At 43.1% G+C, this 23,932-nt stretch overlaps 1 protein-coding gene across 4 annotated transcripts in view; it reads right to left on the minus strand.

Moving 5' to 3' along the window:
* Positions 1–23,932, minus strand: part of Znf568 (zinc finger protein 568) — a 56,507-nt gene that overhangs the window by 9,887 nt on the left and 22,688 nt on the right. For 2 of the 4 annotated variants that reach the window (XM_016000584.3, XM_076545965.1), the window contains 3 exons: positions 5,477–5,526; positions 2,932–3,055; positions 1,287–1,382 (listed from right to left, as the gene is read on the minus strand). In XM_016000584.3, the coding sequence (XP_015856070.1) occupies positions 1,287–1,382; positions 2,932–3,055; positions 5,477–5,526 (270 nt within the window). Of the gene's footprint in view, positions 1–1,286; positions 1,383–2,931; positions 3,056–5,476; positions 5,527–11,505; positions 23,386–23,932 lie in introns of those variants that run through there. The other 2 variants (XM_016000585.3, XM_006982011.4) reach the window with 2 other exon arrangements.

Consider the following 23,932-nt stretch of genomic DNA (forward strand, 5'->3'; position numbering starts at 1 on the left):
TTCACGGCTCCAAGCTCAAGAATGAAAGGAGACCACTAGTGACCCCTCACATCCATAAAAAGGGCTGTAAGGAACCACTCTGAACCAATTTATCAGATAGCCTAGACAAAACACACAAATTCTTAAATGAAAAACTACTAAGACAGATTCAAGAGTAACCAGAACATATGAGTAGTTCTGTAACAAAGATTATGAATTAGTAGTTATAATAAAAAATGTGGGGACTGCAGAGATGACTCAGTGGTTAAGAGCACTTGCTGTTCTTGCAAAGGACCTGGGTTCAGTTCCCAGCACCCACATCAGGTGACTCTAAACTCTTGTAACCTCCCCAGTTCCAGAGGATCCAGAGATCTCTCCCAGCTCTCTTGGGCACCTGCATGCATGTGCACATACAGACAAGCAGGCACATGTGAATACACATTAATGAAGACAGATTAAAAATTCTCCCCATTGTTAGGTCTCAAAGAAACTCAGGACAGATGGCTGAGGTGCCTATTTAATACATCAAGGCAGATGCTGGCCGCCAGGTCCTCCCACCATCTCTCAGTATGGCAAGTACCTGTGACAGTCATCCTGGCTGTGCACGCCCCCCCCCAGCTCCGCCCCCCCGCCCCCCCCCCCCAGCTTCTCTTCTATAAACCCAGCCATTCTGGCTATGTGTTTCCTTGGTGCTCCTGCTCTCCTGGTCTTCTGGCTTGCTCCTGGCTCTTGGATCCTGGTCCCCTCCCCGACCCCTTCCTCTCATGGCCTAGTTCAGTCTGCTGGCCATGTTCTGTCTGGACCCTTCTGGATGACTCTGACTGTGCTCTCTCTCATATCTATACTAAAAACTTTCTCCTCAACCATACCATGGAGCGGTCATGTTCTCATTTTTTCATTCACCCATGAAAAGCCTAGACCTAAAAGTTTTCACTGTTGAATTCTACCACTGACGGAATTTAGCATAAAGAGAAACCTGCATGTATGCACACAGTGGCCAGAGGGCAATCTGAGAATCTTCCTAAGGAACAACATCTGTATCCTTTGAGACAGTTTCTCATTAGGCTGCAGCTCAGGCATATGCTAAACTGGCTGTCTAGCAAGCCCCAGCAATCCCCGCCTCACCGTTCCCTGGCAAGGATGACATGTATGCACTGCCACACCTGGCATGTTTATGAGCTCTAGAACACCCTTTCTCCCCAGACTGCAGGCTTCGGCTGCCAGGGAGCTTTCCCAGCAGCACCTAGAGTGCTGCCTTCCTTCTCACAGACTGCCTGGTCTCGCCAGGTGCACGGACCGTCACTCACCAGAATGCCATTCTTTTGTCTCATTCCTCCTAACCATCCAGGGCTCTTTCCCCCGCTCCAAAAGGGAGATCACACTTGGCTTAGTGTCAGCAAGACCTGTCCAAAGACAAAAGGGGAAGTTTATGTTGTGCATGTCAGAATCAATTTCAGTCCAGGAGGCCTGGCACAGAAGCACAAGCCTTTAATCCTAGCACCCTAGAGGCAGAGGAAGGAGGATTTCTGTGGGTTCAAGGACATCCAGGGCTACACAGTGAGACTATAGTAAAATAAGTCCATGACTGTCAAGAGAGAAAAACAGGGTCTCAGACCTGAGAGGGGAAGTGGACAGAAGCCCTCTCTCCTAACCCAGAAGCTCACAACCACCCGCAAGGGAGAAATGAAGTTTTCTCCAAAGGACCCTCCCTGGGCATAGAAACCACACTTAAGGGCAGGCCTCATGCTCAGCAGTAGATGGCCAGCACACCAGGAACTCAATGGGATTGTTGGAGTTTTTTATCTCCTAACGCTTCACCTGGGCTTTTTATTTCTTTCTTTCTATTTATTTACTTATTTATTTATTTCTTTTTAACCACACAGATCTGTCACTTATATTTTAGGGTTTCCTATGTGTGCAAATGCGTCTCAGTGTCACTATGTTTCCTGTGCTTTTCCGTTGTTTTCTTTTTCTTTTCCCTGTTTGTTTATTTAGTCCTAGCCTGGTTTGTTTGGTAATGAGAGAAAGAAAGGCTGTGGAATTTGGGTGGGTGGGGAAGTGGAGAGGGTCTGGGAGGATCTGGGGGAAGGGAAATGCAATCAGAATATATTGTATTATAAAAAATCTCTTTTCAATTAGAGAGAGAGAGAGAGAGAGAGAGAGAGAGAGAGAGAGAGAAGAGAGAGGAAGAAAAACTGGGCCTGGCAACCTAAATTCAATCCTTGGAACCCATGTAGAGACAGATGGAGAGAATGGACTCCACAGAGTTGTCCTCTGATCCTTACGTGCATGCCCTTCACCATCCCAATTAAAAAAAATATTTTAAGATCAAAATGAGTGAACTTTAGAGGGCTGGGGAAGAGAAGATAAGATGCCTCTCTCTCTCTCTCTTCCCCTGTGTGTGTGTGTGTGTGTGTGTGTGTGTGTGTGTGTGTGTGTGTGTCTGTGTGTGTGCTTGGATGCACGTGTGCGTGATATCTGTGAACCATTATTAATTTGGCCCAGTACTTGAAGCGTTCATGAAAAACTCAACAAAAGCTTTTGGCAGTGGCGCAGGCCTACAACCTCAGCACCTGTAAAGAAAGCTAAGGCAGGAGAATTGTCATGAGTTTCAGACCATTCTGGGCTACGTAGCAGACTTTGTCTGAAACAAAACAGATCAACGGGCTGGAGAGGTGGCTCAGCAGTTAAGAGCACCGACTGCTCTTACAGAGGACTGGAGTTCATTCCCAGCACTCACATGGTAGCTCACAACCATCTATAACTCAAACTCTAGGGGATCTGATGCCTCTTCTGGCTTCCATGGGTACCAGGCATGCACATGGTACGCAGGTATACCTGCAGGTAAACCACCCACCCACATAGAAAACTAAAGACAAAACAACACTCATCACAAACAACATGGACGTTCTGGAAGGGCAGTTCTGAACTTCGGTGGGTAGATGAACTCACCTAGTGAAATGAGGTTGCTGTAATTCTCCAACATTACATCCCGGTACAGATTCCTGTGGGACGGGTACAAGCATGCCCACTCATCTCGAGAGAAGTAAATGACCACATCTTTGAACTTCAAGCTCTGAAATCACACACGAACATGTTGTTTGTGAAGTTAAGACAAAAATCTTAAGCTAATCGAAAGGACAGTGGAGAAGACACTTCCCTGGAAAGCCTGGCTGGGCCCTTCCACGTGAACAGGCCACGGCGGGGACAAAGGTGCCCACGGTGGCCCTGAGCACGCCTCTCCTTGGACTTCAAAGCAAGTCCGTGTAGTGGTGTTTCTCAGCCCCATGGGACTGCCCATGCCAGCACACAGCGCCCTCTCCTCACCGTAGCGCCCTCTCCTCACCGGCTCCACTCTCCTCCCAGCTGTAACTCCGAGCTGTAACTGCCCACTCACTGCTCCACACCTACACAAATCTTATGTCTGTCTCTGCACATCTAAACTAGTCTCACCGTGAGCCTCCTACCTCTGACCTAACTGGACAGCCCCATCTCATGCTGTGTTCCCTCTCTCCTCCTTTCCTTCCAAAGAACTAGGCCATGCACGCCCTCCATCCAGTGCCCCTAGGGCCAGTCTCTGCGCCGTGGAAACTCAAGTGTGATACCAAAGGGTTTTCTACAGGGGGGCAAACTAAAACTGTGACAAACTACTGGAGGGGCTGCACGCCAACCTGCGCCAACAGCTGCAGGAAATGTACTTCGGAATGAGGGCATCCTTTCTGGAAGGCCTCGCACAAACACAGCCCAAGAAAGAGTTAAAAAAGGAAAGGACACATCCAGTGCCATAGATATGCAAATACAACAAGGGAACACCAAAGACTAGGAGACAACAAGCTACCACAACAGGGGCCGGACCCCAACTCCCGGGTAACAGAGGCTAAAAGAGCGAGACAGCTGAAATGTCTGAGAAAAACCTCAGGGTCCTCCTTTTACAATGACAGGAAAAGGGGACCACTGTTGTCAGCTGTGTACCCACTGGTGACCCAGCCGGTGCCAATGGAAAGTTCGAAGACTCACAGCTGGGTGTGGTGATGCACACTTTTAGTCCCAGCATTGGGGAAACAGAGCCAGGAGGAGGAGCTCTCTGAGTTTGGGCCATCCTGGTCTACAAAGTAAGTTCCAGGCCAGTCAAGGCTACACAGTAAAACCCTGTTTCACAACAAACCAATACACGAGTCACACAGAGAGCCGTGGGTAAACTATATGGACCACACAATAAAACCAAGGGTTGTGAGTCTGGGGAAGGGACAGATAAAGGGTGTTGTCTGGCATGGGAGGAAGATACGAGAAGGTCAGGAGAGAGTTATCAGAATGCATTCTATGCCAGCATGAAACTGTCAAAGGAACAACGTCAACAAAGAAACAAGAGGGGCTGGAGAGGGCTCAGCAGTTGAGATCACTGACTCTCTTCCAGAGGATGCAGGTTCAATTCCCAGCACCCACACGGCAGCCCATAATCGCCTGTAACTCCAGTCTCTGGGGACTCCACCATCCTCTTCTAGCTTCCAGAAGTAGCTATCAGGCACACATGTACTGCAAGGACATACATACAGACAAAATACCCACACATGAAATAAAAATGAATAAAAAAAATGTAATTCACCATACAAATATGATCTTAAGGATGGGGAGGGTGCTGAGACATGGAGACCATACTCATGGACTCCCTGCGGCTAATTTCCGGCCCAAGGCCAGGCCAGCAAGACCAGTCAACATTGCAACAGGCAGCACTAACGGACTCAGTGGGGGGTGGGGAGGGAGGAGGAGGAAGGTGACATGAAGGCATGAACCCGGAAGGGGACATAGGGCTACCTGGAAGAAGGGGGAAGTGGAGGATGCATATGATCAATGTACTTTCTATGTGTGAAACCGTCAAAGAAGAAACAGACACCCTATTTAAGAAAAGAATATGTAACAGAATTAACGACACAGTCACAGATGTCTCACAGGGTTGTGACGAGAATTCAGTAAGATCACTTTGGGGGAGAACCTCAAACTATCGTGACCCAAAGCAAGTCCCGAAGTCAGTTGTTTCTGTCAGCGCCATCTGCACTGAAAACAGGAACACAGGGCCAGCCACACACACAGACAGACAGAACAGTGTGAAAACACGAACAGCTGAGTGTCTTCTGCACAAACAGTGGGAGGGGCCGGGCAGACACCACAGGCTGTTACCATTTTAGCGAGAAGGTCACTACCTCGACTCTAGAAGGGACAACAAGGAGATGAGACTGAGATAACCTCAGATTCTCTCTCTGCTGAATGACCAGGTTCACCAGCACGATTCTGTTCCACACGAATAAAAGCCTGGGACACGGAAATTCTGGCACCAGGGATGGTCTGTACAAAGCGGATGCCTAGGATGGTTTGAGAAAACTGCCCCACAAACATGGCTTCCTCTTCTCCAAGTCACTGAGGGCTCTAGAGGAGACTCCTGAATCACAGCAGCATTTACACCAAGAAGCTTCTCATGACAAAAGTGGCATTTGTGGCTTACCTTGGCCATGTCTATAGATGCAAAGCTCTTCTCTCCTCCTCTTCTGGCTTCTTAGAGAAAGAAAGGGGTGGGAAATGGTTAAGAAACTATGTGCTGTGTACACTCCTGCACCGTCTCCCATCCCCACCATCTTCTCTAATCCTTACTCAGTAAAAAGGTGACCGCAGGACCCAGATTAGAGTGCTGAGGCGGCGTCTCAAAGGTAAGTTTGTTCTTCCTTAAGAAAAAGCACTGGGCTGCGGTGGTGCACGCCTTTAATCTCAGCACTTGGGAGGCGGAGGCAGGCGGATCTTTGAGTTTGAGGCCAGCCAGGACTACACAGAGAAACTCTGCCTCAAAAAACAAAAAGTTAGTACTCTGATGAGGGCAAACCTTACTCCACTCACTGTCTTCAGCCCAAGACTGTCTCTAAGACACTGCCTAAACATGGGTGCACTGCTGGCCTTCATCCTGTGGCATCTACACAATAGAGAAGTGGGAATTCCAGGGGTCTAGAGCTCCTACCACCCTCAAACCTAGAGCTAGCCCAAGGGGAACAGCATTCACAACACTGGAGAACTGAGTGGGGTTAGCTCAAGGAGTGAGTAACGGTAGCTGTGGTCCTTGCTGCTGGGACTCAAAAATATACCAGGAACTACAACGGCTTTCTACACAGTTGGGACTGAAGTAGAGGTGACTCAGACTCCATCCAGTGTAGACCAAGTCTGTAGAGTCTATGCCCTGGGGCACTGCTGGCGCTGGGCATCACGGAGTGTCCCACATACACATCTACTAATGACTGTAAAAGCAAGAGAAAGCAAAATGCAGCAACCAGTCCCAAGAAGAGAGGCTCTTGCCCATCAGTGTTCCTCTTGCCCCTCTACTGACTAGGCTTCACATCACACTCGCCCTTAAGAGGCCAATCACATTTCATACCAAAGATTAATGGCTCAGTTTTCAATCCACAGGCAGTAAGTTGTAATTGGCAGCCCATCCCTCTGGCTACTCAGTTCCTATAGGCTGTCTGTCATAACCAACAAGAGGATAAGGGTATATTAAACCATATTAACCAGGCCTCAGAACAGCCATGACTGATAAAAGCATTCCATCTGACACATATGTACACTCCTTATGACAACACTACTCTCGCTACCTAGCAATTTGCAGATGCAAATGAGAAGATGCACAATCCTAACAGTTGGCTATAAATAGTAATTGGCTAATTAGTGGCTATATTAATTACTTTTCAATTTAGTTACACAACACTGAACATTCTTTTACCTAAAGAGCAAATTATAGCTGGGTGTGCGGCATATACCTTTAATCCCAGAACTCGGGAGGCAGAGGCAAGAGGATCTCTGTGAGTTCAAGGCCAGCCTGGTCTACAGAGTGAGATCCAGGACAGCACAGAGAAACCCTGTCTCAAAAAACCACCCACCCAAAAAGTTATAAAGCTAGCTTCTAAACATTTGTATGTATATAAACCACGGGTAATATATAAACACACGTAACAAGATAAACACGCAGTTACCAGCAGCCTCTATGTTTGAGTTATACTTGATGCCTGCAGCTCCCTCCTTCAACATGAATCTGTACCACTTTATGAATCATCTTGAGCACTCTGGGGTCCTCAGGACATTAAAGGGCTATGCACGTCCTTAATCTTTACAAGCAGGGTGATCTAAACCGTCATTTCAAATCTGACTTTCACTGCTCTCATTCCCCCCACTAAGGAGCAACACAGACAAGCCAGAGAGCCTCAGGGCTCTCCAGCCCCTACTGCCCCATGCAACAGCAATCCAGTTTTCCATGGGAATCAGACTTAGTCATTCCAACTACTAAGTTCATCTGTGTTTCTGCTAATTCTCTTTCTTTCTTTTTTTCTTTTTCTTTGGTTTTTCAAGACAGGGTTTCTCTGTGTAGCTTTGCGCCTTTCCTGGAACTCACTCTGTAGACCAGGCTGGCCTCGAACTCACAGAGATCCGCCTGGCTCTGCCTCCCTAGTACTGGGATTAAAGGTGTGCGCTACCACTGCCAGACCTTCTGGAAGCTAAGTTGAGAGGGGACTTTTCTGAAAATCCCAGTATTGGGTCAGAATGTCCCCAGGGCTTAGATCAGAATCTATTATTGCCTTTAATCTCAGGTGCTACAGCCCACAGGAATATATTATAAGAACTCAACTGGTTATGGCAAAGCCACTACCTGAAGGGATCAAGGAATTCCTTCAGAGGAAGCCAAATGCCAAGGAGCTTTTGGTGTTATTTGGCTTGTTATATATCAGCTGTATTCTGTTATGAAAATCACGTGTGCCTTCATAGTTTTCCCAACTGATTTTTTCCTAAGAAGAGCTAACAGTGTGGACTGATCACTATTTGGACATATACATTTGAGGTATTTGGAGAACAGCCTCAGGAAAGACTTCCTTCCCTCAGGCACATCTGTTTTTTTCTCCTTTCAGCACTGGAATCAGATATGTCCCTTAGCCACTTTCAAGGACTGACAGAAATAACAGCCCAGACCACCACATGCTAGTCCACAAGGAGACACCACCTAGGTCAGGTGGACCTTAAGTAATAGCTTTGCACAATTTAGCTTGGACCCTCCTTTCTTACAGCCTTACCAACTTTATAGACCTCTAACTCCTTACCTAACCACTCCTAGGAATGTAGATTGAGCACATAAATTCCCTTTTTGATATACTAACTGATATTAGCTCTCAGCTGACCTCCTCCCTTAACCACGCCACTTTCAGGCCGTAAAAGAGCCTGACAGTCACTGCCTGAGGAAACTCTTACCTGCCTTTATGACCTTGCAGGAATTCAGGCCTGGTGACTGGCTGGAGGGGAGCATTGGGATTGTTTGGGTTTATAACTGTAAAGCTAGAGACTGAGGAGGGAATTAAAGCAAGTGGACGTAAGAGCTTGGTGTACTTAGATTCTTTTCCTGAAAATAGTTCTCGCCGTTTGTAGTTTCTTTTCTGACCCCTGGGAAGTATATTATTAAGGCTGGTCCTTTTAATAATATACAAGACTGAGGTCACTTAATGACACTTGGTTTACCATCTGTGACATTTATCACACATCAGGAAGGGAATTAAATATTTATGAAGATGATTATTTTTTACCCCTATCTGATTAATTCGCCAAAAGCTCGTAATGGGTCTCAAACTCTTTACATATTTGGGTAATCCATACAGTAGCAAATGGACACCGTTCTTACATTACAGCTTTTTCTGCCTTGAAAAATGGCTTCCCTCTGCCGATCATTATAAACAAACCAACACCCCCACCCAGACAGACAACAGCCCTCTACTCCAGCGGGCCAGCGGCTGCGGCTCTTCCTGGGGAACGGCGCTGTCTTGGGCAGCTTTCCTTCCCAGCTCTCTCCTTGCTGTGAGAAGTCCCAGCTGCTCGGTAACAGCGGATTTTCTCTCTTTGGAGACCCTCACAGTTTCCCTGTTCTTGTCCACCTGAGTGGGGGTGAACACTGGCTGCCCAGTCAGTACCCGCCTCCCGAAAGGCAAGCTTAGGAACCAGCCCTGGCTTCTCTCAGCAAGAGACCCAACACACCTCTACCTGCAGGTCCCCCTGGCCAGACTGAGAGATTACACAAGTACCACGTTCTCGCCCATCAAAACTGCCCACCCATGCGCATATGGTCCTGTGAGAACATACTCCATCTGTCCGCATCTCCTTGGTTGTCCTGCAATGCCTGACAGCTAGCGAGAACGAAGTTCAACACAGCTACGTCCCGTTTCTAGCTGGAAGTAGGCAGGGTGACTCCCTGTCCATTACAATAATTTAAATGATCTGATGGTCTCGACTCTTGAGGGGAAAATGGTAGGTAGCTAGATATTAGCAGGCTTGGAGGCCATCGAGGAAGGACCCTTTCCTAAAAGCACCCTTCTCCTCCAGGATTTCCCACACTATAACTGTCCCAAGACTCCCCTGATGAGGATGTCACTTCAGGAGAGAACTACTAAAATCCTAAGTAAGCTCCCCTTTCACCTGGCTAATTAAACAAACAAACAAACAAAACCCTCACGAATGTTACCTATGTGCACACCAGTGTCTAAAGGTCCTGTATTAACTTGTTTTTCTAGATTCTTGCTCTTCCGCACCTCCAGGAACGGCCTGCCTGAAAGCATTTACCATGGACTACCCCTCAAACATGGGGCAGAGAACCTTCCCCCTTCCTCTGAGACCTGTAAGGAGGGTCAGCCACTCTGCCCCCTGGGGCTGAACTCCCCTCAAGGCCCACACCATGTCGCTGTTTGTCTGTTCTGCTACAACGTTAGCAACTTTTAATAACTCTCATACCTAAAAAGAAAAGAACAGTGCATTGTGAACCACGAGGGGCACTTCTCAAACAGGGAACCAATCACTGCACAGCTCTTGCCAAGCTCTGTAACAGAGACATATTGGGAATACTTCACTAAATGGCTTCCAGCTGCTCGAAGTTGATATATTTAGTTGGAGCAGCAGCAGCAGCTGCGTAGTTACATGGGCACAGGCATCAGTTACGCTCCAGAAGCAGCTGCTGAGCTCACTGTGGGTTTGGCACAGACACTCTGCCCAAAGCCTAGGGCAGCTGGCACCACCTGTTCTTTACTGATGGAGTCATCAGTCAAAATTACACTGGGACTTGAATTTCCATAGCTTGCCAAGCTAAGAAAAGAAAGAAAGAAAGAAAGAAAGAAAGAGAGAGAGAGAGAGAGAGAGAGAGAGAGAGAGAGAGAAAGAAAGAAAGAAAGAAAGAAAGAAAGAAAGAAAGAAAGAAAGAAAGAAAGAAAGAAAGAAAGAAAGAAAGAAAGAAAGAAAAAGAAAGAAGATGGAATTAATAGCACTGGAAATTTAGACTTTTCATAAATACGTGTCCCACATTACCCAGCCAATTTTCCCTCAGTATCCATCTACCCGAGAGAAATGAAGATCCTTGCTTATCTTCATGAGGTCTTGTGCACACATCAATGTATGCTTGCTTGCTTTCTGCTAGCCCCCAGACTGGACGCTGCCCAAGTCTTCATGGACAACTGATGGGAGAAGCTGGCTGTGGGAACATTGCTAATAAAAAGATGCTACAGAGATGGTAATGTGGCCAAAGCTCATGGTGTCTGAGCCAGTGAAGCCAGGGGCCACCGACAGGGTAGAGCTCCACCGACGTGACGCTCTAGAATAGGAACATTAATCCAGGAGGATGGAAGTGGGAACTGGTGATTCTGGATGGGGAAAGGAGTCTTTTGAGAGGAGGAGGAGGAGAGGAAGGACACTGTGGGAACTGGATTAAGTACTCCACTTTCTCTTCTACATGGGCCTCTGTACAAATGTTCAAGATACAGACTTAAGACTTAATTCTTTATGTAAAAAATGTTCCCATTTTTTAAAAAGAAAACTCTCAGTTTGAAAAGAAATAAAGACTTTCAGAGACCAGGGTTGGTAAAGAACAGAGGGAAGGAATGCCGGGCAATCAGCCTGACATGCAGACTATTTCAGACCAAAGTACAGAGGAGCTAATACTGCCTTCTAGTCGGTGTCTACAAAGCATGCAAATTTAAGCCGGGAGGCGGTGGTGCATGCCTTTAATTCCAGCACTGAGGAGGAGGAGGAGGAGGAGGAGGAGGAGGAGGAGGAGGAGGAGGAGGAGGAGGAGGAGGAGGAGGAGGCAGAACCTCTGTGAGTTTGGGGCTAGCCTGGTTTACAGAGTGAGTTTCAGGACAGCCAGGATGACACGGAGAAACCCTGTCTCAAAAAACCAAACCCGAACCAAACAAAAACAAAAACCTATTTAAAAAACCAACATTCTCTCAGATCCATGAGAACAGTGAGGCTAAACTATCCTCCCAATCCAGAGACACAGGCAGATAGGAGAGCCACAACTGACTGGAGCAGAAACCACACAAGACAAGGGATGGGGTAGAAAAACCCAAACTAGAGCTGATGAGATCCCCAGCAGAGTCACTGTGCAACTCTGAGAGTCAGTCCTGGTCTCGGGGGAATGACCCCCCCGCCCCTGCCTCCCCCCACATGAGCTCCTTCTTTTTGATAAAAAATAAAGTGGGTTTTACTTAAAATATAAAGGGCGGGGTTGTATCCATTCTGGTTAATAAAGTTGGCTTCAAGGGTTTTAACAGGACTTCAATGCCATCACACAGCTTGGCACGCCAATGGCACTTTGAATGCTAACTACAAGAGTGAACAGACTGCTCAGTTTGGGAAGCTGAACCCTGCACTGAGCAATTCCCCCCTTTCTCTACAAATCCCTGGGGTACTACAGCTGCCCTCGGCAGCTAAGTTTCAGCCCTCAGAAGAGAGGGGTTGGGGGGACTGAAAAAGGGAAGAGCAAGCCGACAGGTCTAAGTGACAGAGGCAGCTGCCACTGTGGCACAGCAGAGACTAGCCCGAGGTTGCTTTTCTTCACACCTGCCCTGACATCTTCCACAGACTGTGCTCATTACATTCTTGAGCAGATGTGCCCAAGACTCAGGATGGAGACTCCTGGACAGCGACAGACAGGAGGTGCTTGGCGTCAGCTCCTAAGGGGTGGGTACAAACAACTGAGGCCAAACATGGAGATGATGGAAAGCCCATGACCTGGGGCTGGTAGGAGAGGAGGACTGAGCTCATGACCAGTCCAGGCGTTTCCTCCTCGACACCAGCCATTAGCAGCAGCACTTGTCACCGTCCCTGTGACAGACACACGCAGTCTCACTTGCCTGCTGTCTAGCTCAGCAGCACACACAACAGAAATGGGTAGCACTGAGAAATAATAAATTATATTTATTACAGATGTGTTCTCTCTTTCCAAAAGTTCTGCCCCACCCCGAGCCTCAACCCAAGCCTGTCTAACATTAGGAGTGGCCGGTGCACGGAAAGAAACTGCGGAAGTGGGGACAAGTCACGTGGGGACAGGCCTTTTCCAGGCTGTGGGCTCAGGAGCTCGTTTGCTCTCTAGATGCCTCACCTGGTTCTCAGTAGAGATCAGAGAAATTCTCCACTGCGCATCTCACAGGAGGCGGGGAAAGCCACCCTCTGAAAGATACCCAGAGCACTCAGTTCTTCACAAAACCAGCCCCAGAAGCCTTAAGCAAGAGCTTAACCTAGTGGGGTTTCATTATCACTAACTAGCCTGGGGATGGGGGTTCACTGTAGTCACCCCATTCCACCTACCAGGTAGAAACTACATGGGAAGTAGTTCACAGTCCAGAGCACCAGTTCACTGGATGACTGAGACCAGACCCACGATTCCCTCCCCATCAAGTTCTAGAAGAGGGGACACTCACTGTAAAGAGGGAAAGTAACTTCAGAATGGAGATGCGGAGACAAGATTCCCAGAGTCCCCCAGGACTCAGGCTGCTTCCCTCCACCTCCACCTATCCTATCACATCACTATACGTCTGTTGAGTTACTTTTGCCAAGAAATGTCCAGTTTACAACAACAACAACAAAAACAAATTGCAAGGTACAGTAAAAACAAAACACCAGAGTTTGAAGTAACAGAGCAAGGACAAAAACCTGATTCAGGTACAAGAACACTGTACTTAAAACAGACAGGATTTAAAACAGAGTAGCATGCTAAAGGCTTAATGGGGGAAAAAAGCAAGGAAAAAATGGGCAATGTAATCAGAAAGATGAAAACTCTAAACAAAAATAAAGCAGAAATGCCACAGGTCAGAAACACTGCAAAAGAAACAAACAATGGATGTTTCAATACAAACTTCTAAAATAAAAAAAAAAGGACTGAAAAACAACGAAAAGAAAATCTAACTACAGAAAAAAGTATAAAAGGCTTAAGATAGGAGGAGATACAGAATCAGTGATTATGAACTTGGAAAACAGCACAAGGCCAGAAACATTCACTAATAAATTCTACCAAACAAGGAAGAAACTCGTTTCTTAACTCATTCTGGAAGGCCATTTCTAGAACAAAAGGATAATTACCACAAGAAAATAACCAACCACAGACTAACATCTCTCTGAACACAAGTGCAAAAATCCTGAACAAAATATTAGCAAATCAAAGTCCAACAGGACAGAAGAATTATATCAAGATCTGCAACTGCTCAGCACCGGAAGTCCATTCATGTAACCCATCATATCAACAGGCTAAAGTAGCACATCACATGATCATATCAAGAGATAGCCAAAAACTCACGGTGAAATTCTGTACATGAACACAATTTGTGTGTGTAAGGCATGTGTGTGTACAGACACACACACCCTGTGTGCACATGTAGAGGTCAGACATTGATTTTGAGTGTCTTAGACTGCTCTCCACCTGATTTGAATGAGTCTGTCTTCCTGAACATGGGGCTCACTTCAGCTACACTGGCAGACTGGTGAGATTCAGGAACCTTCCTGACTTTGCTCCCCAACAAAGACTGGGGCTACAGGCATGTGCCACCTTACATTGGCTTTTGATGTTGGAGCTGGGAATCTGAACTCAGGCCTTCAGGCTTCCTCATCAAACATGTTACCCACTGAGCCATTTCCCATGAATGCGCGCGCGCACACACACACACACACACACACACACACACACCCTTTCAAGTGAACAGCAAGATGGTTTAGGTGGGTAAAGATACTTGCCACAAAGCCTGAGAACCTGAGTTCAATACTGGGACCCACATAATAAAAGGAGAGACCCAACTCCACAAGCCATCTTTGGATCTGCACTCATATACAGGTCAATAAAAAAGGGCACTAAAAGTGCCAGAGATATGACTCAGTGGGTAAAGGTGCTTGCCTCAGAGTCTGACAAGCTGAGTTCAGGGACCCAAATGATAGAAAGACTTCCACAAACTGTCTGCTGACCACATGTATGTACACATGATAGATAGATGGATAGACAGACAGATAAATAGATGCAAATGGCAATAGACTACAACAAGCATTTCATACATGAAGCTGCATAGGTAACCAGTAATACATGGAAAAGGTACTCTGGGGGGTTGGAACGATGGCCGAGCAGTTCAGAGTACTTCCTGTTCTTCCAGAGGACCCGAGTTCTGCTCTTAGCACAGGTCAGCCAACTCACAACTGCCTGTAACTCCAGCTCCAGGGGATCCAATGACCTCTTCTGGCCTCTACAGGCACTGCACACACATAGCACACATTCCCAGATACATATACATACACATAAATAAAAATAAAAATTAAAAAAAGGGATGGTGTATTTTTAATTATTTTCTTCTAATCCCCGTATTTTCAGAGTTTGGAGCTGAAACACTAGCCAGCAGCAAAAGATGAATATTGATTTCTTGTCTTATGTTTTTCTAAGATTACTTGATTTGTACAGATTTTCATATTTTATACATTTAGATACTTTAAGCTGACATCAATTTGCAGCCATTAATATTACTATTGTCAAAGGCATCTTATTTTGGGCCACTAAGAGTGCCTTCAAGGGCTCTTTTGGTCTTTTGAATGATCTCAGAAGTCTGATAATTTTCTTGCTTCTTGACACTCAGTAGCCTCAGGCTTTCATGATGGCTGCCTGGCTTAAGCTCACATGTAGAGCACAGTTCAAGATCACAATCTACTACTATTTGGCTGATTTTTCAAATGATCAATTTCTACCTCCTCTTCCTTTTGTATTAGGAATGTAGTGTCTTGAATTTTCATGTGCACATCTTAGATATTATGCTCAACTGCTCAGTTTATTAGCCATGTGTTCAAGTTATTTTATGTGGATCCCAGGGACAAAACTCATGTTGTCCTGTTGGGCACACGTACCTTTCCTGGCTAAGCATCTCAAGTCTTTGAGAGATGCCTGAGCCTTGTGTATCTAGGGGAACTCCAAAGAGCCCAGGGAAATGAAGAGCTAGATGACTAAAGAAGGGGAAAAATCATTTCTGCTACTGCCTCCTTCAGGAAAGACAGACTAGGCTTTAAGTTTAGCCAAGTTCTGCTTTTGAGGATAGAAACCACCACTCTTCTAAGAAGTGTAACAAATTTGGGCATCTTTCTGTATCCCACTGCATGCCACCTGTGTCCTGCTATTCCCTCTCAACCTCCCTCCACTTGTGGTTCCTTTGTACTTTCCTGTTGTCTGTGGTTACTCCAGAAGAGGATGTTAGATCCTCTGGGACTGAAGTTATAGACAATTGTGAGCTGCCATGGGGAAGCTAGGAACTTAACCGAGTTCCTCTCAAGAACAGATAGTGCTCTTAACCACGGAGCCACCTCCCCAGCCCTCATGAGTATTTATAAGGGATATATTAGTCTATATTTTCTTAAGTGTTTGTCTGGCTTTTCTATCAGGGTAATGCTGATTTCACAAGAGTTAGAAAGTGTTTCTTCCCCTTTAAGTTTTTGGGAAAGGCTTGAGAAGGTGGTGTTCCTGTTCCTTGTATTTTTCAATTTAGGGAAATACACATTTTGAGTACCAAGTGTGCTGACTCTTCCCTCACTTCTCAAAGACTGATGAATTTCAAACTTCAGTTACTTCTGTAAGGTGTGGGTTCCTTGGGTACAGCCTCAGAGCCTCTTCCACAGGAGACCAGGACAGAGGTTTCCTTCTGTGTCTAGCTCTGAGAAAGTTAAAATTTCCTCTCATCTTAATCACTTCACTATAGAATTCAAACTTTAAAAACACATTAAATACTTCACATGATTTCTGAAGAGAAATTCAACATGATTCTTAACCCTTCTTCTATGGAATATTAACAACACAAAATGAAACCATGACAAATGTTACAATAGGAAGGTCTTTGAAAAGCCCTCCCCACTGGCTTCTTTCAAGGTTTGCTTTGTCTTTTTCTTTCTTTTTTAGTTCTAGAATGATATACACAGATACAGTTTGAATGTATTTAATGTGCTCTTCTGCACCTAGTGCATCTGTGATTTGCCACCATCAATTGTGAAGTCTCAGCCATCAGCCCTCAACATACTTGGTTCTTTTTCTTCTCCTCCTTCGGACATTCCGGTGGCAATTATGTTACATCCTTTTAATTGATCCTCAGTTCACAGCCATTCTGAGTTGGCATTTCAGTCTGAGAAATTTCAGCGGACATATTTCCAGCTTACCACATCTTTCCTTGGCTCAGTGCTGTGCAGTACACTGATGAGCCATCCAAGTTGTCTTCCCTAGCACTTCCTCTTGAGCCTTTGGGAAATGTTTCCAGTTCTTTGCTTATATTACTTATCCGTTTGCATATTTGACTACAATTTCCACAACACACCTTAACATTTCAATCATACTTATCTTAAACTTATTACTTATGAATCTGCATCAAATTTGAGCCTGGTTTTATGCCTGTCTTCGTGTATTCAGGCTATTTTTTTCCTTGCCTTTTTAACATGCCCTCCAATGTTTAACTGAAAGGATGTAATGTAAACTAAGGTAAATATGCTAGACTGTTTGAACTTTTTTTGTGTGGTTGGTTTGAATTTCTTCTAGTTCTTGTGGGTCCTCTCATCCACTAAGATGTCTATTTTAGTTTATCTCATAATTTTTTTTCCACCCCCAGACAGGGTTTCTGTGTGTAGCTCTGGCTGTCTTGGAACTCTGTAGACCAGGCTGGCCTCAAACTCAAAGATCTACTTGCCTTTGCCTCTCAAGGCTGGGATTAAAGGCATGCACCACCACTGCCCGGCTTCATAATTCTGTTTTATATAGCAGCTCTACTGCTATGGTGCTCCAGTGTTCAGGAGAGGAAGAACTCTACAATTCTATTCAATCTCACATCGCACTGTCCTGAGTCCTAGCATGTGGCCTTGAGAACCACATTTATCTGTTACTGGTTTTGGCAAGACATAGGGTGTTTAGTGGCCACATGCCCTTCCCTCCAGTAGATAAGGTCTGTAACAGTGTCTGCCTAGTAGAGCTTTGTTATAGACAACACTCCTCACTGTATTTCAAAGGAGCTGACATTTATGCATACCTATACATGCTCACCATGAAAGCACAAGCTTAATGTTTGTTTTTCTCATCTTTCACGTGAGCAAATCCTATTGAATTCACTTCTACTGGTGTATCTCTGGTCCTAACACCAAAGACAGAGGAAGGGGGTGTAAATTTAGAGAGGACAGATCATTTGCTCCCTGGTAAACAATCACAATCAGTGAAACTCTTAGACTCCAGGTTCAGTTTATAACCAGGCACTTTACCTCATCCAGGGAGTTTAGCTAGTCTTATTGGGGGGGAGGTGAGGCCCAAAGAGGACCCTAAGGAGGCCTTCCAATCTGCAGTGAAAAGTTAATTCTCTGTTTTCTTCAAATCCATGTTTCAGAAGAGGCAGCAGAGGCTTGTATTCCATACACCTTACCCAACTGTATATGGCATATGAAACACAGGCCCAAAGTAAAAAAGAAAAACACAAGGAAAAAAATGGAGAAAAAAGATAGTCTAGCCAAAAACCAACCACCAACCCTCCCCCCCAAAAAAACCAATGCACTACAACTGAGAATATTTACATGGGGTTCTTATGTGGACAATGTATGTATGAATTTGAAAATTGTTTTTACACCTATAAATATTAAGTATGTTTATGAAACTACACTTAGCATGAAGCCTACCAAAGGAAAAAATACATAAAATGACAATGATTCTTTATTAATACTTCAGTAAAACACTATTTCCATTAAAATTAATTCCTGTTATTTATGACAAGTTACTTACTGTCCATCATCTAAAATACCATATAAAAGTCCAAACTGAAACGGTCATGGTTATATTTAATAATTTTTAACTGAAAGGGATTTTTTACTTATGTGAAGTCAACTTCAAACAAATTAATGTTCAAATATAAAATCTAAAGACCCCTTTGACCAACACCCTTAATTCTTATTTTTAAAAAATGTATTAGTGGCCTTTTGCTCATCAAATACTATAAAGATGATAAAATTTTTTTTAAATTATCTTAAAGATTGTCTCATGTATTAAGAGAATAAGGACCTTTTAGAGGATATTGCTCAGAATTTGGGATCCTCACTGCTTCCAACCAAAACTAGATAAGCCACGAAGTCAACGGTTTTGAAAGGATTAAGAATGGGCTGCAAGTTAAGACTGAACAATAAAACTGTGCATAGCCCCTTAAGAGAAAAAAGGCTTCTCATTTCAAAATGCATTCATTAACAATAAGATTAATGCCTATGTTAACCACATGCAAAACCACAGGGTAATGATATCACATGCAAATTCCCTACAACATCTTAGTAATTCTGCATGATGCTAAACGTGTTAGTTAGTTAGTTAAGAGCCTAACAAATCTTTTGCGGAACAATGGTAGACACAAGAGTAGGGGAAATATGTAGTAGATGATACCCTAAAATAGCAAATAAAACCTATTTTCAGCTGGGCACAGCAGCAGTGCCTCTGAACTGACTTCTTCTGGAAGCTGAGGAAGAAGGATCATGAGTTCAATGCCAGTCTGAGCTACATATGGAAACCTGTCTCCGAAAACCAAAGGTGAGGACATAGTGAAAAGTAGTAGAGTGCCTGCCAAACATGCGCAGAGCCCTGGGTTCGCATCCTAGCACTATACACATACATACATACATACATACATACATACATACATACAAACAAAAAAAAATCACAAAGAAACAAAAAGCACATTTTATATTACACCAACTTCAGACTTTCAAACTTAGGATAATTTGGGCTGAGAATATGGCTCAGTTAAAGCCCTGGCTTTAAGAATTAGCAATTCATAAGCTAGGCAGGGTGGCACATATTCTCAGGATTTGGGAGGTAGAGAGGAAGGAGGATCAGAAGTTCAAACTGATCCTCAGCTACATAGCAAGTTGAAGACAGACCAGGATACATGAGGCTTGGCCTCAAATGAATAAGTAAATAATAGTTTATGACAAAGATTTACTTGAACCTAAGACATTATTGTTTCAATGATGAATTTAAATAAGGGGATTGGCTATATATTGCTCAGTTGTAGAGTAGCTGTCTAAATAAGAAATCAATTTATAACATCAATCCTCAGCACTTTATCAAAGAAAATAACCACAGTACATCTTCTATTAATGTTGAGTTTATATTTTCAATTTTACAATAAAAATTTACTTGAATTTAATAAATCATTGGTTAAAAGATGAATCCAAATATTAAAAATGCTAAATGTGAAACAAAATATCAGAGAATAAAACACACTAACTTCAAATTTTTAGTTCCTAGTACCATTCTAAGTACTGTGTGGGTATGTACATATGTGTGTATTCAGTGTGTGCATGTGTGTATAGAGGTCAGAGGACACCTTGGGTGTTGTTCCTCAGGAGCCATTCACTTGGGGATGCGGGGGAGGATTTCTAACTGGCCTAGAACTTACCAATAGGCTAGGCTAGTTGAGTAGCAGGGCACAGGAACCTGTCTCTCCCCCATACTGGGATTACAAGTGTGAACCACTAAGCCTTACTTATTATTTTTTTAAGCACAGGTTTTGGGGATCAAACTCAGGTCTTCCTGTTTGCAAGAGATGGGCTTTAGCAACTGATCTCATTTGTTCCCTCAGACAAAGTTTGTTTTACTATGGAGGCAGAGTTGATTTCAAAATCTTAATCCTTTTGCATCAGCTCCTGGGATGCTGGGAGGCATATGGAAATATTTCTGATAAAATGGTTCAGCATCTGAATCCTTTATAACTTTTTTTTTTTTTAAATGGACACAGGTTTCCCTTAGCCAGTTAGTGGTGAGAAATAACTAAGAAAACACCCCATCATCTTAGAGAAAAAAGGAATCACCTTTTGTGTCATAGCTTATTTGTTTAAAGAGAATCTACTCAGGTGTCTTGCATGAATTGTTCTATTTCGATATTAGAAAAAAGACAAGTTATATTACTACCATGTATCACTAACTTTTAAGATTTATTTTATATTCTATTAGTCTTTTAAAGACAAAAAAGGCCTTCCCATCAACATCCTCTCACCCTCAGTCTCAACGTCTTCTGATAGACAAAACTACAAAGAACTTAGCATGTATCTTTCTAATCAACTTTAAATAACTTTACATACATACATACACAAGTTTTTCAATAAAACCAGTTTCTATTCAATAGCAATTTCAATAAAACCAGTTCTATTCTTTGTACAGGATTTCATTGCAACTTATATGGATAATAAACAGTATGTCTCATTGCATCTTATTTTCCACTCTACACTGTTCTAGGTAACTATCTGTTACACAATATGGAGCTGCTTGTTTGTAAGTGCTACACACTAGTCCATCCTTGGGGTAGGTTGTATTTTATTCATCCATTAGCCCACTGTTGGGCATCCAGGTTTTCAATTTATATGCATATGCTTCCTCTTCTTTACTTACAAATTTCTAGAGCCTCTAATAGAAATGAAGCTAATCTGAACTAGAACCGTATGATCATTTTACATTTTTCAAAATTGATTCTTTGACTTCAAGTTATAGATAAAGAGTCTGTATTTTTTTTAAAGACAGTCTTATATAGTCCACGCTTACTTTAGCTTGCTATATAGTCCAAGCTGACCTTGAACTCCTTATCCTCCTGCCTCAACCTCCCAAGCACTAGGATTGTATGCATGCACCATCATATTCATCAACATCCAATGGTTTCAAGGTCTGAGTTTTTTCACAATTCAGTATTCAAATCCTTTGGAATAGTGTTTATTATGTTGTAGTACTGTTTACACTTGAACTTTCTCCAATAGTCAAATACTCCAGAAACAAATGACTAGATTGTTCTTTTTCTACCAACTCATGATTTCATGTCTGACAAGCACCAAGTTCACATATTTCCCCAGCTCTGTACCTGGGCACTCTATAACCTGTTTACCCACCTAACTATGCTCCTATGCTATATACACTTTAAGTGGCTATAAGTTTACCATACATTATGAACAGTGCTAATCTAAGTACTAATTGGGTTATATTTTTTGTTTTGTTTTGAGTTAGGGTCTCACTACTCATCCCAGGCTGTCTCAAACTCTAGATTCTTCTGCCTCGATCTCCAGAGTGTAGGGATTACAGTAAGTATGTTCAGACTATTCTTTTTCTAAAATCATCTCTTCAATCCATGGACTTTTATTCATTGAGACAGTCTTACTATGTAGAACAGGCTGGCTTCAATCTTGTGGCAATCTTCCTGTCATCCAAATGCTGGGATTATAGACAAGCATCACCATGCCTGATTTTCACTTCTATTTTATATGAATTATAGAATCACTTTATATTATAGAAAAATGTTATGAGATTATTTGGAACTGTATTATCTACAGATTTTCAGAACTGAAAATTTCACGATGCTGTATTTACCAATATACACATTTCTCTGCATTTGCTCATAAGCTCCAACAAAGTTCTATTATTTTTCCAAAAAGATTTTGTTATTGCACTTACATCAGATATTTCAAATATATAAGAGGCATTACCTCAGTACACTGGGTGTTTCTAGCCTGTATGACCTCTTTGATGTATAGAAAGGGATGCTCTCTGAGAAAATGCCTTCCCACATTCATTACATTCAAAGGGTTTCTCACCAGTATGACTTCTCATATGTATAATAAGTAATGAGCACTGAGAGAAGGCTTTTCCACATTTATTACATTCATAAGGTTTCTCCCCTGTGTGACTTCTCACATGAAGAGTAAGGGATGAGATTCGAGAAAAGGCTTTACTGCACTCATTACATTTAAATGGTTTCTCTCCAGTATGGATTTTTTCATGTTCAAGGAGATTTTGCCTCTGACTAAAGGCTTTTCCACACTGATTACAATGATAAGGTTTCTCTCCAGTATGAATTTTCTCATGCTCAGTAAGATTTGATTTCTGGCTAAAGGCTTTCCCACATACGGTACATGCATAGGGTTTTTCACCGGTATGAATTCGCTGATGTCTAATGAGGTTTGACATCTGAATAAAAGCTTTTCCACACTCATTACATTTATAAGGTTTCTCTCCAGTATGAATTTTCTGATGTGTAACAAGATTTTCTTTCCGGCTGAAGGCTTTCCCACACTCATTACACTCATAGGGTTTCTCAGCAGTATGATTTCGCATATGTACAGTAAGGGAAGAACTTTGTGAGAAGGCTTTTCCACATTCGCTACATACATAAGGCTTCTCACCTGTATGGCTTCTCATATGTATAATAAATACTGAGCACTGAGAGAAAGCTTTTCCACATTTATTACATTTATAGGGCTTTTCTCCTGTGTGACTTCTCATATGCAGAGTAACAGATGACATTCGAGAGAAAGCTCTACCACATTCACTACATGCATAAGGTTTCTCCCCGGTGTGAATTTTCTCATGCTCAATAAGATTTTGCTTCTGGCTGAAGGATTTCCCACATTCCTTACATTCATAGGGTTTTTCTCCAGTGTGGATCCTCTCATGTTCAATGAGATTTGATTTCTGACTGAAAGCTTTCCAACAATCCTTACAAGCATAAGGTTTCTCCCCAGTATGAATTCTTTGGTGTCTAATGAGATTAGACATTTGAATGAAAGCTTTTCCACATTCATTACACATATATGGTTTTTCCCCAGTATGGATTTTCTGATGTGTGATGAGATTTTCCTTCCTGCTAAAAGATTTTCCACACTCTTTACATCCATAGGGTTTTTCTCCAGCATGATTTCTCTCATGTCTGAGGAGGTCAAATTTATGAATGAAGTCTTGTCCACACTGATTACATTTAAAGGGGGCTATGGCATAGGGTGAGCAATGGTAAAATGGCATCTCGTAGTCATTACATTCAAAGTTTTTGTCTCTTACACGGCCTTTCTTATAACTAAGTATATCTAAATTTTGTTCCAAACACTTATTAAGTGAGTCACAATCACAGAGGCTTTGTCTTGAAGCAACAACATCTGAGCTCAGAGGAAAGATTTTTGCAACCTTTTTACAGTCAATGACATTGTCCTTAATCAGAGCTTTCTTGGAGATGGATGTGACTTTCCTCACAAGTGTTTCCTGTTGTTTCTCCATCTGTTCATCAACTTCCCAAACTTCTAAAATGGAGGATCAAAAATCATTACTTGTGAAATTTTCTATCACTAATTTTCTATCACTATTCATAATAATTTAGAAATTTACTAATGTGGTGTTGAATCTTTATGGTTGGCCTTAGTCAGTCCATAAGAAAGAAGCTAAAATGCAAATGCCCCCCAGTCCTTATGGGTTAAGAAGTTAACTCCTACAGACAATATTATGAGAAGAAAACAACGACAACAACAACCTGGCACTTGTAGATCTAAGCAGCACTGAAGGATTTTTTTTTAAAAAACAGTATCCTTGTATATAATGAGGAAATCAGCAAAATGAATGGAATGAAAACAATAGGGTAAATACATAAAGGACTAGATAAGGGGTCAAGTAGCAACAAGATAAAATTAGTATTTGTGGTTAAACATGGCAGGCAGGACTAAATATATATGCTTACTTCTTCTTTCCAAAAAGAATAAAGGGTCAAACCTTAAAGGCAAAAGAAATAGAAAGAGATTTCAACAAGATCGTACAGGATAAATGGTATGCAGAGGACTGTTAGCTGGTGAGCAC

Source organism: Peromyscus maniculatus, chromosome 1, assembly GCF_049852395.1.
Source record: "Peromyscus maniculatus bairdii isolate BWxNUB_F1_BW_parent chromosome 1, HU_Pman_BW_mat_3.1, whole genome shotgun sequence".
Lineage (NCBI taxonomy): Eukaryota > Metazoa > Chordata > Mammalia > Rodentia > Cricetidae > Peromyscus > Peromyscus maniculatus.